General features: G+C 32.8%; 3 protein-coding genes across 3 annotated transcripts; 1 reads left to right on the top strand and 2 right to left on the bottom strand.

Moving 5' to 3' along the window:
- Window positions 1–58: 58 nt before the first annotated feature.
- On the bottom strand, window positions 59–4202 carry Y54F10AR.2 (Mitochondrial genome maintenance exonuclease 1; the record flags this gene model as incomplete). The annotated part of the gene is made up of 8 exons (NM_065180.4): window positions 59–351; window positions 1235–1340; window positions 1627–1687; window positions 2000–2107; window positions 2375–2476; window positions 3031–3120; window positions 3164–3260; window positions 4108–4202. 8 exons carry the CDS (start codon window positions 4200–4202, stop codon window positions 123–125), a joined length of 888 nt encoding a protein of 295 aa, NP_497581.3. The 3' UTR covers window positions 59–122.
- A 610-nt stretch (window positions 4203–4812) lies between these two features.
- Window positions 4813–8340, bottom strand: Y54F10AR.1 (Phosphatidylinositol transfer protein N-terminal domain-containing protein; the record flags this gene model as incomplete). The annotated part of the gene is made up of 5 exons (NM_065181.6): window positions 4813–6042; window positions 7162–7282; window positions 7341–7658; window positions 7717–7911; window positions 8324–8340. 5 exons carry the CDS (start codon window positions 8338–8340, stop codon window positions 5881–5883), a joined length of 813 nt encoding a protein of 270 aa, NP_497582.3. The 3' UTR covers window positions 4813–5880.
- A 3607-nt stretch (window positions 8341–11947) lies between these two features.
- Window positions 11948–15762, top strand: Y71H2B.8 (FTH domain-containing protein). The gene is made up of 7 exons (NM_001381781.3): window positions 11948–12111; window positions 12342–12417; window positions 12504–12635; window positions 12837–12928; window positions 12973–13065; window positions 13151–13295; window positions 14552–15762. Exons 1-7 carry the CDS (start codon window positions 11969–11971, stop codon window positions 14759–14761), a joined length of 891 nt encoding a protein of 296 aa, NP_001367937.1. The 5' UTR covers window positions 11948–11968; the 3' UTR covers window positions 14762–15762.
- The last annotated feature ends 703 nt before the right edge of the window (window positions 15763–16465 follow it).

Raw genomic sequence — 16465 nt, forward strand, 5'->3', positions numbered from 1 at the left:
CCGAATATTTTAAATTCCGGCAACTTGCTGTAATTTTCACTACAAACATCAAAATTATAGACTAAAACCAGTATTTATTGGTTACATGATACATATAAATTTCAATGAAAAGGTCGCCTAAATCAAAATGAAAAAACATGAAAATCATAGAGGTATCGTGTATCATTTAGTCTAATCGGCATTTGACTATAAGCCTGCTGACAGATATCCAATTCGACAATCGTGTAGCGTGGCCATTTGAAAGTGTAGTCCTTGGGTGTTTTGATCCGTTGTGACCACATTTGTGATCCTTTACGGATTTCATTCAGGAGACTATCGAATTTGTAGCATCCACCGAGCACCACTTTGTATCTGGAAATATGGAATTTTAAGTAAAAATTATTGATTTTTTCTCAATTTTTCGATGTTTTCAGAGAAAATTGAATTTTTTTTTACTTTAATTTTTTTTTAAAAATAGGGAGATACTTCGAATTTGAAAAAAAAAATTTGGAAACTTTTTCCAGGTTTCTATAATTTTTAATCATTTCTCATGTTTTTTGAAAATTTTTTTAAAAACTCGAATATATCTTTAAAAAATACGGAAAATCGAAATATTTCAAAACTTCTCTGAAAAAAGCCAAAAAAAAACGTTAAAAATGCAAAAATACCAAAAAATTGAAAAAAAAAACAATTTTTTTTTCTTTTTAAAAGTTTCAGTGAACAAAAACCAAAGATTTGGGTTTTTCAGAGAAAAAATAGGAAAATATTCAAAAATTTGAAATATTATCCAAAAAATCAAAAAATCGGTCAAATTGATTTTTTTTTTTTTAAATTTTTTCGTAAAGCTTTAAATTTTGTTTGATTTTTGAGTTTTTCCCGAAAATTATTTTTTAAAAAATTCTGTTAAATTACAAATTTTTTCCAATTTTTTTCTAAAAACACCGAAAAATCGATAATTTATGAATTTTCTCTGCAATAAACTGTAGAAATCGGAAAATTCAAATATTTTTGATTTTTTCTGAAAAAAAAACACCGAAACAAACGGAAATTTGAATTTTTTTTTTCCCGAATTTCTCTGAAAAAACACTGCAAAAATACCAAAAAGTTGTAAAATTTAAAATTCTCGTCGTTTTTCGATTTTTTTTTCGACCGACTCGAAATTTTTTGAATTTTTTTTTTCAAATTTCCAAACAATTTTTATTTCAATTTTTTAGAAATCTCTTAATTTTTCAAACAAATTTTCAGTATTATTAACCTGCAGAATATCTTATCCAAAGGCTTTTCCCCGTCACCCAAATGTGTATTTCCGACAGCGTCGACGTTTGTAAACTCTATCGAATGAATATATGGACCCATTTCATCTGAAATTTCGAAATTTTAATTTGGTAAACCACGCCCACAAAATGGACACGAAGGTGCAAATGCGCTCCAGTGGACAGTTGGAAATGTCAAGTTTTCGGTGGTAAAACCGCAAAAATTCCAAAATTTTTTAAAGATGTTTTTAAAAATTTGCAATGAAAATCACAAATTTTTTCAAAAAAAAAAAAACTCAAAGTTTTGAATTTCCCGCCGATTAGCATTGGAGCGCGTTTACAATTCTGAGAATGGCCACGCCCATTTAATGGACGTTTCACTTTTTTTATTTACGTCGGAGATATGGAAATTTGACGATATAGCCGTTGTCGCCGAGCAGGTCATCTTGTGTTATCTGGAAATTTTTTTTTGCGTAAAAATAATAATTTTTTGGGTCTCGCAGCGATTTCCACGCACAGCTCGCCGTGTACTCCCCGAGGAAAAGATTTTCAAGTTTTTGGCTAAAAAACTCGATTTTGAAGTATTTTTGCTGATTTTTTATGGATTTTTAAAATGAACTTTTTTTTTTAATTTGTAAATTTTTAACAAAAAAAACTGCAAAATTTTTGATAACTTGGCGATTTAAATATTCAATTCTTTTCCACGGAGAGTACACGAACTCCGTAAATCGACATTTCGCGGCAAGACCCAATTCAACAATTCTCACATTCAGCGCCTCCTTCTGAATTTTACTGAGCTTATGGGCGGCCGAGCGATGAAATTGCAGCGTTTCGTGTCCGCCGAGTGTGAATTCCGCCAAATTTGAAAAGTCTTCCTGGAAATTTGTAATTATATGGTAGGTAGGCACCTATTTTATGCCTGCCTGCCTACTGCCTATTTTTTGGGAAGTCGAAAATTTTACAGATTTTTTCAATTTTTTTTTTCAACAAATATTTTAATTTTTTTTTTAATTTTCCAAATTTTCAGGCGTACTTTAAGAACAAAAAACAATTTTTTGAGTTATTTCTGAAAAAATTGAATTTTCAAACATATTTTTCAGAATTTTTAGCAGGTAGGCAGGCACAATTTTCGTCTCGCCTACCTCCCGAATAGCTCGAAGAACTTCGAAAAAAACCGAATCACAGTGAGCGAGGAACTCCTTTTTCTCGTCTTGGAGGCCGATTCCACGGACAAATGCGTTTCTCTGAAAATTTTTAAAAAAAATGGATTTTTTGGAAAATACATTCAAACTTCCGAAAAAATTCAAAATGTTTAATTTTCAAAAATATAAAAATTCAAATTTCTCAAAAATTTCAAGTTTCCGAAAAAGTTCAAAATTCCGAAAATTTCAAATTTCTCAGAAATTTCAAATTTTCCACAATACAAATTTTCCAAAAAATTCAAATATTTTTTCCTAAATTTCCGAAATTTTAGGCCAAAAATTGCAAAAATCCAAAAATTCCAATATAAAAGTTTTCCAAAAAGTTATTAAAATTTCAAATTTCAAAAAAAAAACCAAATTTCTCAAAAATTCAAAATTTCCGATTTTTTCAAGAATTCAGCATTCCAAAAATTCCAAATTTTTCGAAATTCCGAAAATTTGCAATTTTTCAAAAAAAAACCAATTTGTAAAAATTTCTAAATTTCCGAAATTTTTGGCCAAAAATTTCAAAAATTTCAAAATTGTTCAAAAAAAAATCCGGAATTCCCAATTTCTCAAAAATTCCGATCGTGGCGAGACCCGAGAAGGTACAGTACCATATATCCCTGCACAAAAGCCTTCGCCTGCTCGATTTTTCCCTGTGGGGACTGCAAAATGAGACGTGGACAGCCCTGATGGAGTGATATCTGAAAAAATATTGATTTTATTTGAAAAAAAAATCTTCCGTACTCTTCCGTAATCCAAATAATTCCGATCGGATCGTGTAATTTGTACGGCCGGCTGTTCGGAAGAAGTAAGGATTTCATGGCGAAATGTATATTTTTCCCTGAAAATTTTGGGAATTTGCTGGTTTTTTAAAATATATGGAAAATTATGGGTTTTCGGCGGAAAAAACGAAATTTTGATTTTTTTTGAAAAAAAAATCAAAATTTTTTTTTTAATTAAAAAAAAATCGGCGTTTTTTTTTTTTAATTTTTTGTGATTTTTTTCAAGCGAAATTCAGCATTTTTCCGCAATTTTATTGAAAATTTCGGTTTTTACGTGTGGTTTTATGTAAAAATGCGAATTTTTAGTAGAAAAATGGACAATTTGTCTATTTTTGCATAAATTTTTGCTTTTTTGAGGTTTTTCGATTAAAATTTAAATTATTTCCTCAATTTCTGGGAAATTTTGATAATTTTTTTCAAGTTTATAGCGAATTTTTTATGGTTTTCTATTCAAAAATTCAATTTTTTAAAGTGTTTTTTTTTGGAATTTTCCCATTTAAATTCAATTTTTACGCAATTTCTGGATTTTTCTCCGTTTTTTAAAACATTTATGTAAATTTAGACCATTTTTGGCTATTTTTCCTATTTTTAATTTTCAAAATTATTTTTCCAATAAATTTTTGACATTTCCGATTTAAAATTCTTGTTTTTACGCAATTTCTGTATTTTTTTCTCTTTTTCGTGAAAAAATCGATTTTTCTGCAAGTTTTGCCAAGTAAAAATCGAAAAAAAAACCTCGAAAATGAGCTGAAAACTGCTCATTTTTTCGATTTTTCTTGTTAAAATGCAATTTTTACGCTGTTTTCCAACTTTTTTCCCAATTTTTTCCAATTTCATGTAAGATTTAGCGCTTTTAAACGTTTTTTAAAGCAGTTTTCTCCGAAAAATTGATAAAAAATCCCTCACCACAGCTTGGCGAGTGCTGCAACCCGCTGAAAATCTTTTTTCGGCGGTATTTCTGTACTAAATGCCCGTACGGTGGAGGCTGTAGCCCATCTCATCTGAAAATTTCGCGATTTTAGCCCAGAAAAATGGGTCTCGACGCGACGAAATTTTTTTTGTTAAATTCGAAAAGGTATGCGCCTTTAAAGAGTACTGTAGTTTCAAATTTTCATCAATTTTTCGGGGTTTTCGAATTTTTTTTTTTTAATTTCGAAAATGGATGAAATACTGCGATTTTTGAGCAATTTTTAACCCAAAAAGTGCAAAGTTGTGCATTTTTCAGCTCATTTTAAAGTTTTTTTAAATTTATTTTAATTCAAAAAAAAATTGTAGAAAAAACTTCAAAATTAGCTGAATTTTATTGCAAATTTTATCGATTTTTTTTATTTTTCAGAAATTTTTTTAAATCGAAAAACTGTGAAAAATTCGAAACTACAGTAGTCTTTAAAGGCGCATACCTTTTCGCATTTAACAAAAATTCCCGTCGCGTCGAGACCCAGAATGTCGTTTTTTTCGAAATATTTAGGTTCCTAAACCGGATTTTTTGGTTTTTTCTCAAAATTAAAATTTTTCAAAAAATAAAATGAGACATGCGTTTATTCTTCTCTGGAATTTTTGATTTTAAGATTTTTTGTTACTAAAAAAGAGGGGGGGGGGGGTCACAAAAAACAAAAAAAAACTGTATAAATTATCATTTTCTATAATAAAGAGCTGGGGGTGCGGGGTGATATGAGATTTTTTTTGCATTTCATTTCAGAAGCTATATAATAAATAGTGAGCAACTTTTGTTGTTGATTTCACACTGGTGTCGATTTTAAGGACAAAAAAGAGCTATGTATTCTAGTGAGTGGGAGCTGGTGTGTGTGGATAAAGTGAGTGAAAAAATGGCGCCGGGACGAAAAAAATAAGAAAAAAAAAATAGTTTTTAAAAGGGGAGCAGTGTGAAAAAATGGGGACTTTTGCTTTAAAATAATCGAAAAATAGGCAAAAAATTTTTTAAAAAAAGTGAAAAATACGTCAACCAATCAGCGATTCGCTCCGCCCATCATTCAACCAATCAGAACGCGTGGGCGGAGTTCGAAGACGCTGATTGGTCGGGGAGTTCACATTTTGGCGGGAATTATAAATTTTTCGCATTTTTTCAAAATTTCGGAATATTTGCTTTGAAAATTTTCAAAAAATCACCAAAAAAAACGAGATTTTCTGCGACCAATCAGCGATTCGCTCCGCCCATCATTCAACCAATCAGAACAGGTGGGCGGAGTTCGAAGGCGGGAATTCAAAAATTACGAGTTTAAAGTTATATTTTTCGCCATTTTTTTTTAATTTCCGAATGTTTTGCTATAAAAAAATTCAAAAAAAACAGCGACCAATCAGCGCTTCGCTACGCCCAGTTTTGGACCAATGATTGGTCCGAAAGTGGGTGGAGCGAATCGCTGATTGGTCGAAAGTCTCATTTTGGCGGGAAATTCAAAAAAAGCGGTTTTTAAGTAGAGTTTTTGATTTTTCGTGATTTTTCTTTTTTTTTCAAATTTAACATAATTTTAGAAATTTTTAAGCAAAATTCCCAAAATTCACACTACTCAAATAATCACACAGTTCATCATGGGGCAGGTGGATGGGTGGGAGGAAGCGAGAGAGAGAGAGAGAGAGAGAGAGAGAATTAGAGAAATAAGAGCGATGAAAAAAATCGGAAAAAGACTAGAATTTGAGCCCAAACACGGCCCGGTGGTCCATTTATCCATTCATTCCACGAACTTGTCCACTCTTCCTTTGCTCTTCGAGCTCTTTCTGGGCTTTTGCCTCGATTTCTCGAATATCGACCATTGTAAGGCCGTGCCATTTATCGATCCAGCAGAATACTTCCCGATGGAATTTCGAGAACAGGCGAGGGTATTGCTGAAAAATTTGGGATTTTTTTGGAGAAAAAATGGAAAAAAGCTGAATTTTCTAGAAAAAAAAACCTATTTTTCTGGGAAAGTAATGGAAAAATCCGAGATTTTTTGGCGAAAAAACCGTTTTTTTAAAGGAAAATAATGGAAAAATTATTTTTTTTTTTGGAAAAATCTGAAATAAATCTGATTTTTGAACATTTTCACGTGAATCTCAACAAAAATGTCCATTTTTCAGGTAGATTACTGGGTTAACAAAAAAAAACATTTTCGAAAATTTTACTTTATAGGATTTTATACAAAATTGCGCAGTTTTCCAGCTTTTTTTAAAATTAAAATTCAATTTTTTCGCACTTTTTGAAATTTTTATTAAATTAAGCAATGTTTTGGTTTATTTTTTTTATTTTTCATTTATAAAAATTTTCAGCGAAAAAGATGGAAAAAAATTTTTACGAAAATTGTGCATTTTTCAGCTCGATTTCTACATTTTTCGTATGCAATTTTTCGAAAACTTCTTTTTTTTTGCGGTTTTTTAAAGAAAATTTCTCCAATTTCAAGCTAATTTTTGAGATTTTTTAAATAAATTTATTAATTTATCGGGTAAAAATCCACTTTTTTGAAAATTTCCACGAGCATTTATGCGAAATTTTTCCATTTTTTCAGCTCGGTTTTCAGTTTTTTTCCGGAATTGTTCGAAATTTTGCTCGAAAATTGAAGAATGGCTGTGTAAAACCTCTTCCACTTAAATTAGAGGTTTTCTAGGTTTTCCTTTTGACTTTTTGGCAATTTTCGCGGTTTTTTCACATTCAAATTGGCAGTTTGTTAGGTTTTTAGGTGAAAACTTTATTTATCAGATTTTATTTATTTAATTTTATTTACATTTATCAGATTTTAAGTGAAAATTGTTGATTTTCACCTAAGAACCCTATAAATTGTCAATTTGAGTATGAAAAAACCACGAAAATCGAAAATTTCAGTTTTAAACTTTGAAATTCTTCTCCTCGGGGAGTACACGATCTGCGTAAATCGACATAGGGTTATTCTACAAATTTCAAACAAAAAAAAGCTCGTTTTTTGAGCATTTTCGCCCATTTTGTCGATCCACGAAATCCTCTCGTAATCTCACCGTATGCGCGTAGTTTTCGACAATTTTCTGGAATCCAAACCACTTGAAATAGACTGTAACAAGCTTGTAGGCACACATTACAGGCTGTACACTATCCTTCCAATTTCCAGATAAAGGACCGCTGAAATTTCAGATTTTTTTAATTTAAAAACTGAAAAATCTCAAGGTTTTTCCCGTACCGCCCGGTTTTTGTGCTCTGAAATTTGGATGGAGTGGAGTCTGGATGCAAATCTCCGGAATTCAAATACTCGTGATCATTTGCAATATTAATATTGACAACTTCTCGTTTCGCCAGCTCATCGCCCTTCAAACCGTGCGCATTTTCGGTCGTTCCGTTGTCCGGCAAGTGGATTGTCTCAATTTTCACATAGAAATTCTCTTTCATATAGTCTGGATTCGTGACAACCGTCTTACAGTACGGATAGGCATTCCATGCTTCTTCGTGGATAGCCAGAGAACCTTTTGGCGCGATTTTTCGCAAAATTGCCGGGACTTTCCTGAAAAAATTGATTTTTTTTCCAATTTTTTTCGCAGAATTAAAGAAGAAAATCCTACGATTGAAGATGATAAATCTTATGAGTATATTGTCCTTTCGTGAATTGTCCATTGAGCAGTGGAACATTGTCAAATGGCTCATTTTTGAGCACTTCCACACCTTCACCGCCACCCGTTTCGGCTTTTGAGGCCTCGGCCACAGACCAGAGCTGGCCTACTTGGTACTCTTCGACGGACATTGGAAGCACAACTCGGCTGAAAAAAAATTTTTTTTTTTGAAAATCTGGAAAAAATCCAATTTTTTTGGGAAAATCTGGAAAAATACGATTTTTTTTTTGAAAAAATCTGGAAAAAATCCGATTGTTTTGGGAAAAGAATGGAAAAAATCTGGAACAAATCCGATTTTAATGGAAAAATCTGGAACAAATCCGATTTTAATGGAAAAATCTGGAACAAATCCGATTTTAATGGAAAAATCTGGAAAAATACGATTTTTTTGAAAAAATCTGGAAAAAATCCGATTCTTCCGGGAAAAATCTTGAAAAAATCCGATTTTTTTGGGAAAAGAATGGAGAAATCCGATTTTTTTTTGTTGGAAAATCTGGAAAAAAACCGATTTTTTCCAGGAAAAATCAAAATTTTCGTTAAAAATAAAAAAATCACTTACTACTCCTTGATAATCATTCTTGCGAGTGTCGAATGAGGAGGAAACCACCTGAAAACTAAATTTTTTATGCTAGTTGCCATGGAAACAGCTTTACGGAAGATTAATGGGTGGAGAGCATGCGAAAATCGATTTTATTTTTGCATTTTGGAAGGTATTCGAGAAAAAGAAGAAAATTATTGCGAAATTTCGTAATTTGAAGGAAATTCACAAAGATTTTAACGATTTTTAGCGGGAAATTGAAAATTTTTGGATTTAAAAATAAAAAATTGATCGAAAAGTTAAAGGCGCACGGAGTTCCAATTGCCGATGGGTCTCGCAGCGAACTACAAAAGTTTGATAAATTTTTGAATTTTTTAAAGTTTTTTAGTAAAATTAAGTTGATTTTACCAATATTTAATATATTTTCTAACGTTTTTAAATAGAAAATGACAATATTAAATCGGAATTGGAAATTTTAACGGCGTCTCTCATGAAAAATACAAAATTCTCCCAAACAATGCGAAATCGTAGAATTATTAGTCATCATGAATAGAGAGAGAGAGAGAGGTGTTGCGAAATTTTTCTCATTTTGAAATTTCTTGAGGGAAAAATGGAAAAATCACTCAATTTTCCGTGGGAAAAGCGAAAAAAACGAATTTGAGAAGGGCAGTAATCGAAGGCGCATATAGTTTGAAGAGACTCGGGTCTCGCAGCGATCTACAGAAATTGTAATTAATTTTCAAGTTTTTAAACTTTTAAACAAATTTAAGCTATTTCTAGGTGGTTTTAAATGAAATTCTAACGATTTAATATTGAAAACTTGATTTCGAAGTGAAAATTAAGATTATTTTTAATTTCCGATTGGAATTCCGAGAGAAAAGCGAGCATAATACACGAAAAATCTTGAAATGGTTTTTAAAGGTGCATGGTCTTTGAATTGGCTCGGGTCTCGCGACGATCTACAAAAGTGTGATGAATATTTAATTTTATTGAATTTAAAATGAGTTTTCAGAAGGTTTTAACGATTTTCCGACCAATTTTCAGTGCAAAAACTGCAAAAAATGACGTGTTAAGGTCCATACACCCGCAAAAAACATAAAAACAAAGCGGAAAAAAGAAAAAAAAAAGACAGACGAAATAGATGAAGCAATAAGCGCAGCAACGAGGAGAAAATCGAATGCTTTCTGTGTTTCTGTCTCACTTGCCGACTCACTAGGCACGCGAAATGCGCAAGCATTCCTCTCGGTGACTTCGTATACTCTCTTCTCGATTAACAGCAGGGTTCGAGCCTTTCTTGGAAGAAAAAGAGGAAGAAATATTCGTTTTTTTTTCCTTTCTTTTAACGTTTTTGGAAGAAGGAAGACGGAAAAAAGATGGAAAATAGTATTAAAAATGGCCTTCCCCAAAAAAAAGAGGGCGGCGCGGCGAAAAATCGATAACACCCGGGACGGGGGGAAAACGGAGGAGAAAAAAGAGCTGGAGCAGAAACTAAATATGTCATGTTTGTGGAGTAGCGTGTGCGCTGTCAAGTTGAGAGAGAGAGGCTATATAAAGTAAAAAGTAACGACTATGGAGAGGAGCGAAATGGGTTGGAAAAACAAGTGACGGATGACATTTTCAATGGAAAATCTGAAAAAGTGTGAAGCTGGCGCGAGAATCACCATGGAAATGAGCGACAAGTTTGGGGCAGATACACATAAATCAAATTTCGACTTGCGGAAACAATATGAAATCGATTTTTTTGACTTTCCCCTATTAAATAATTAAAATTCAAAAAAAAATCGAAAAAAGCTGGGTTCAAGTGGTGCCAGGCTGTCCCATTACGGTTTGATCTACAAAAAATGCGGGAATTTTTTGCCAAAAAAAATGTGACGTCATCACGTTGTTAACCATGCGAAATCAGTTGAGAACTCTGCGTCTCTTCTCCCGCATTTTTTGTAGATCTATGTAGATCATGCCGAAAGAAGGCACTTTGACACCACGTGAATCGGTAAAGAAATGGAAAAAAAAAATCAAAATGCAGGAATTGAGACGCAGAGTTCTCAACTGATTTCGTATGGTTAGGAACGTGCTGACGTCACATATTTTTGGGCAAAAAAATCCCGCATTTTTTGTAGATCAAACCGTGATGGGACATGCTGATACTACGTGGTTATGCGCCTTTACACAGAGTACGGTACCTTTGGCCATTAAAAAGCGCCAAGAAAATTAGACTATCTGCTGAAAATCGATTTATTAACTTCCAAAAACAATAAAATCTAGAAATTGGAAGATTTTCTCTGTAACTGTAAAAATCTCGATTTTCGTCTGAAAAGTTAAAAATTGGCGATAAATTGGCTATTTAGGCTTAGGCTTAGGTTTAGTCATAGGCCTAGGCTTAAGCATAGGCTTAGGCATAGGCCTAGGCATAGACTTAGGCTCAGGCTTGGGCTATTGCTTCGGCCTAGGCCTAGGCTTAGGATTAGGCTTAGGCTAAGACTTAGGCAGATGCTGAGGCATAGGCTTAGACCTAGGCTTAGGCTTAGACTTGGGATTAGGCGTATGCTTAGGCTCAGGCTTAGGCATATGCTTAGGCTTAGCCATAGGCCTTGTGGCTTTCTGCAGGAAACTTTGCCCGATGCACCATGTTGAAAATGCCATTTTTTGTTGGATTCCCGGTGAATTCTACCCTTTTTGCGAAAAAAAAAAAAATTTCATTCAAAAATGTTCATATTGGAGGCCCGATTTCTGTAGTTTCCGCATTTTTTGGTGTCATTTTGTCTGAAACACAGACTTTGTAAATATTGGTAACCTCAAATGTACTTAAATCAATAAGACAGTGACTTTAAAAAAGTTAGTTTCCTATAGCTGCTACATTGACAAGTCTGTCAAATTTCAAATTTTAACTAATTTTAGGTAATTTTTTGAGTCGTCAAATTTTTTTGAAAAGTTTTCAACAAGTTTCATTATGAAATTCGGTGTTTTCAGACAACTTCGAGTCTAATTTTTCTTAAACCATGTTTCAAAGATCACATGTTTTATTTGTTTCTTTTGCATTTTCTTTCGCCTGCGTTTACCATTGCAACATTATCTTTGAGACAACAACACATGCATTATTTTTCATTTTTCGTCTAGCGTCTCTTCACATTGGTGCCACTCTTTCCAACCGTCTAACTGTCTACGATCTCCTGTTCTCTTGCTCTATACATGCTTTCACTAAAGCATCGGAATTGAGAGAAAAACGAAATGTATTCGATTGAAAAAAATTTTTTTTGAATATTTTTATTTCTACAGTTTTAGTGGTAATGTTGGCCCTTTTTGTCCGATGACTTAAAATCGAAAAAAACTAGAAGTTTTCTGAATAACTATGAGAAATTCGATTTTTAGAGACGCGAAAAAACAATTTTTTTATCTTTTAAAAAAATTACAAATTAATACATTTTTACATTCAAGTCTACTGATTTTATTAGATTTTTTTAAATATGCAAAATAGTTTTCAAAACATCTTAAAACCACTTTCAATTTTTAAACTTTTTTTTGAATATCCTAAATTTCTAAATTGTACTGCTGAAATTAATTTTTTTAATTTGAAATTTTACTCTGCTACTTCTAAATTAATTTTGGATTTATCTTATTTTAATTTTCCGTTTTAGAAAAAAAATCTCGGGTTTATTTTCAGAACTAAAAATGGATTCAAAATCCAAACCAATGACTGTATTCTCAATAGAATCAGTGCTCAGCCAATTTTCAATTAAGAAATTATGGGAAATTCGATCAAAAAATGAAGTGTTACGGAATATCAGTGATAAAATGGATCCCAATAAAACAAAGTTAGTTTTTTTTTCAATATTTGAATTTTTGAAAATAGATTAATAATCATAGATGTAAAACTCAACTATTTTTTCTGAAGTACAAGTAGACCAGGTTTTCCAAAATTAATAATTTTCAAACATTCTCAAATATCGACTTTTTGAAAAATGTTTCTTATAAAAGAAAACTTTAGACTATTAGGAATGTATAGCTTTTTCAAAAATAAAAATGTTTAAAATAGTATTTTCAGCAAATGGCCAGTAAAGCTTATTAAAATCGACGGGAACGAAATTTCTAAGCCGGACGGATTTACGACAGAAGGACATGTAAGTTATTGATTATTTATTTTTAAAGTTTCAGTTAACATTGTATCATATTAATACCAAACTTTTAATTTTTCAATTTCTTCCAGGTAACAATAAAAGGATTTAGACAGACGAGATGGATGGTTCCGCAAATTTTTCGAATTATCGATTCCAGTCAAGAAGTTCTCGAAAAATCGCTAATTCCGGTTGCCGAATCATTTTGTAAAAAAATGGCTTCAGTAAGTTTAATTTTTTTTTCTCGAAAAATTGAGAACAAATTAATAGTGAAATCAATTTTTAAAAAAACCGAGAAATTTACAGTAACCAGAAAAACTGAAGCAGAAGAAATAAATTTTCTAATTAAAGTTGTTCTGAAAATTCTACGCCACCGAGTAAAACATCGCAACCTAGAATTCAATTTTAAACAACATGTTTTTTAGATTGAAATCTCATCATCGGAAAGTGTGACCGACAAATACATAAAGACCGCTTTCAATCTTATTAACAATAGTCCTAAGCTCCAAGTGTTAAGGTAAGGAAAACAACTTTTTGCTCAGAAAATATTTAAATGTTCAGCTTACATGTCAATAATTTATCTGAAAGACATTTGCTCGACGTTTTGAATCGACTGAAGTTGCAAGAAAATGGGAAGGATACGCTAAGTCTCAGGTAATGAATTATGATGGGTGGTTGCCTAGTTTAAAAAAACACTTAGGCCATCAAAAAAGCCATTCTAAATGGATATATGTTCCAGCTTGAACTCCAGCACCGAGCTCACTTCGAGATTTATCAGTGAGGTTCTGAAAACGGGATTGCCGAATCTCAATATTCTCGTCAAAGCACCGCATCCGGGAGAAGCCCTTGTTGTTAACAGAGCAGCAATTGTACAATTTTTCGAGGTATGCGGGGATTCTAAGTTTTGAGGAATAGACCCGACAAGGGAAATCTAGGCCACTGTGGTCAAGACCATCTGAAAATATTTTATGAACAGCTTTTGGTTTTTGGAAATCTGAGTCTTCGAAGAAATCTCTGTGGCTGAGGTGTTGAGTTTTAGGAATCTACGCTATCTCTGAAGATTTGTGGTCTATTAAATATAGAGTGGCTTATGTTTTTTGAAGTGTTAAGCCACCGACTAAATTGAGTTGGCCTATATTTTTGTGTTCATAGAAACTTAGGCCATTAATTAAAACGACATCGTTTAGACATTTAGATGTATTTAAAAAAAAACCTCCACCGGTGATGTTTGCGTGGCCTAGGTGTCTTTACTTAAGACAACTCCAGGAATTCTAGATCACAGGTTCATGCGATTCTTCCGTAAACAGCTCATTAATTTTTCTGAAAATTTTCACGTTTTCTGGAAAATGTTCAAAGTGTTTGGAAACTATTTTAGGTGAACCAGCACCAGTTGGGACTTTAAAAAAAATACACTTATAATGATCCAAAATCTAAAAATTTTCAGAGTTTTCATAATTTCCGGTAAAGTTTTGGCAAATTGATAAAAATTTTGAAAAATATGAGCTTTTGAGGAAATCCAGATCAATGTCGCATGTATCAATGCTTAATACAAATCAGGGGTGGGCGGCAAACGATTTGTTCCGGCAAATCGGCAAATCGGCAAATTGCCAGAATTGAACTTTCCGGCAAATCGGTAATTTGCCGAAAATTTTCGGCAAATTGTGGTTTTGCACTTATTTTTTGGAATTTCAGTTTCAAATGGCAAAATTAAACGCATCACCGGAATTGAACTTTCCGGCAAATCGGCAATTTGCCGTAAATTAAAATTTCCGGCACATTGCCGGATTTGGAAATTTCCGGCAAATCGGCAAATTGCCGGTTTGCCGATTTGCCGAATTTGTCGACAAATAAATTTGCCAGATACAAATAACCGAAACATAATTAAAGTATAAAAATGCAGGGAAAAATATATGTTTGGTCGACGTCCAAAATGATGAGTGGCAATAACTGAGTAATTGTCACTTTTTGACAGTAAATAAAACATTTTAAAAAATCTGAAAAGTTTTATTATGTTATTCGGCCATTTTGACACCATATGAGTAGTATTTAACACCACAAAAAATAAAAAATACTTTGAACTTTTATCGGAAACTTTTACAAACTATTTCAAAAATATTCATGATTTTTTTAATTTTTCCAGAACTACGAACCTGCTGAAAATGTGCCAGGAATCAATCGTAGTTTAATATTCGATACAATGGAAGAAACACTGGTGGAATCAATATTTGATGATCTTAAAAGAATGCATCCAACGACTAGCAACGTGTATCTTGAAAACGGTGCTCTGATGTTCTGTACCCACGGGCCCAAGTATTGGATTCGATTCGAAGTTTGGTTTCCAGGAAGATAATTGGGGTTTTTAGGAGTTGCATGGATAATGTCATTTTTGAAAATGTCCCAATTCTCATTCAAAAATCCTAGACTTGAAAGTTTCTTTTAAGAAAATATCTGAAAATTTCAGTAAAAATGTTTAAAGAAGGAGTATCCTGAATAGGGAAATTGTTTTATAATGTAGTATTCGTGCTCAAACTTACGAATATAACAAAAGAAAAACGGGGAAAACCCGTTAACATTGAGCATTTTTAGTCAGAAAAATCGACGAAAAAAATCTTTAAAATTTAACTAGCGAAATCTTAGGCCACGAGGATTGCTCGAATTTAAATTCTGTTCTGCGTTGTGTTTTTAAAAAGTATTTTATGCAATTTCTTCTTCCCAGTTTTCTCAAACTTTTTGAGAAAGAAAAACGAATTAAAGTTTGAAAAATAGCATTTAAATCAATATGTTATGTTGTTGAACGAATATGGCCTAGGAATCGTGTGGTGGCCTAGGATTCATTTGCGCGCGAAATTCAAATTCAGCCACTTTCGTCGATTTCAACGGCTGAATGCTGAATGTTAACGGATTTTTTCCGTTTTTCTTTTGCAATAATTAGAAGTTTGAGTACAAATACTGCATTTTAAAACAATTTCCCCATTGACGATACTCCTTCTTTAAGTTTCAAAAATTCAATAATCTTAGAATAACTGAAATTTTTTTAAAACAGGAAAACAAAAATTTTAATCTCTGAAAAGCTCCAAATATTTTTAATCACTTCTTTAGAAACAATTAAAATTGAAAATTTATGTACATGTTTCAACAAATCAGACCACGATTTTTCCCCGTTTTTCCATTTTTGTTATTTATGTACAAATTGTAATTATCTTCCAAGTTTTGTGTAGGATTCCCCTATTTTAACTGTTAGAACTGTGGTTTTTTTTAGAATATTAATCATACATTTACTAAAAAATGATTTCATTTCCATTTATCTTGTGTATCCTGATTCCTCATTTTCCATAAAACCTCATCAATCCTTCTTCTGGCTCCGGCCCGCTCCACATGTTTCTCAATTACCCCCTTCTGCAACCAGTGGTGTTCTTTGAAAAAACAAATGTTTTGCGATATCACTTGAGGGTTAAATTGGAGCTTTTTTCAAGCAGAGTTTTCAGGTTGGAGCAGTTTCAAAGTCGACGGAAATGTATGTGGAGTAAGAGTGGAAGTTTTCGAGGTTATTACGGTTTATTAAAGATAAACTAATAAATAGAGAAAACACCGAGTTAATGGGACATGTAAAGAGGGGAAAAGGGCGATAAATGACACAAGTAAAAGGAATTAGAGAAGACCTCGAATGAGCGTGACGACGGTCTTTTATACTCCCGGCTGACGAGGATTGGCGGGCAGTAATCCGAGGCGAATCGAGCGCGCCGTCCAACGGGGCGCGTTTGCATTGTGTACGGTAGACAGGTAGCAGGCCTAGTCGTTGTTGTTGGCAGCGGTGACGGCCGAATGCAGACATGCATTCGCTACGACGACACTTGCTGGACCTGGAAAACTAGACTGAAGTAATGCTCTTATTTTGGAGAGGTGGGAACCAGAAAATCCTTACAGTGGTAACAATCGAAATTTTTAACCTCATAGACTAATGCCAGATACGAAGTGTGAAAAAATATGAAAACTGAGACAATACGAAAAACCTTATTACTCACTCTAATAGCTCCAAAAAAATTTGGTACGCTAT

This window comes from Caenorhabditis elegans, chromosome III (genome assembly GCF_000002985.6).
Source record: "Caenorhabditis elegans chromosome III".
Lineage (NCBI taxonomy): Eukaryota > Metazoa > Nematoda > Chromadorea > Rhabditida > Rhabditidae > Caenorhabditis > Caenorhabditis elegans.

What these genes read in the sequence shown, in the direction of transcription:
- Y71H2B.8 (NM_001381781.3), top strand. Translation starts at nt 11,969, where the DNA reads ATGGATTCAAAATCCAAACCAATGACTGTATTCTCAATAGAATCAGTG. An exon ending in CCTAAGCTCCAAGTGTTAAG is followed by an intron (nt 12,929 to 12,972) that starts GTAAGGAAAACA and finishes TTAAATGTTCAG; the next exon opens with CTTACATGTCAATAATTTAT. An exon ending in CAATTGTACAATTTTTCGAG is followed by an intron (nt 13,296 to 14,551) that starts GTATGCGGGGAT and finishes TAATTTTTCCAG; the next exon opens with AACTACGAACCTGCTGAAAA.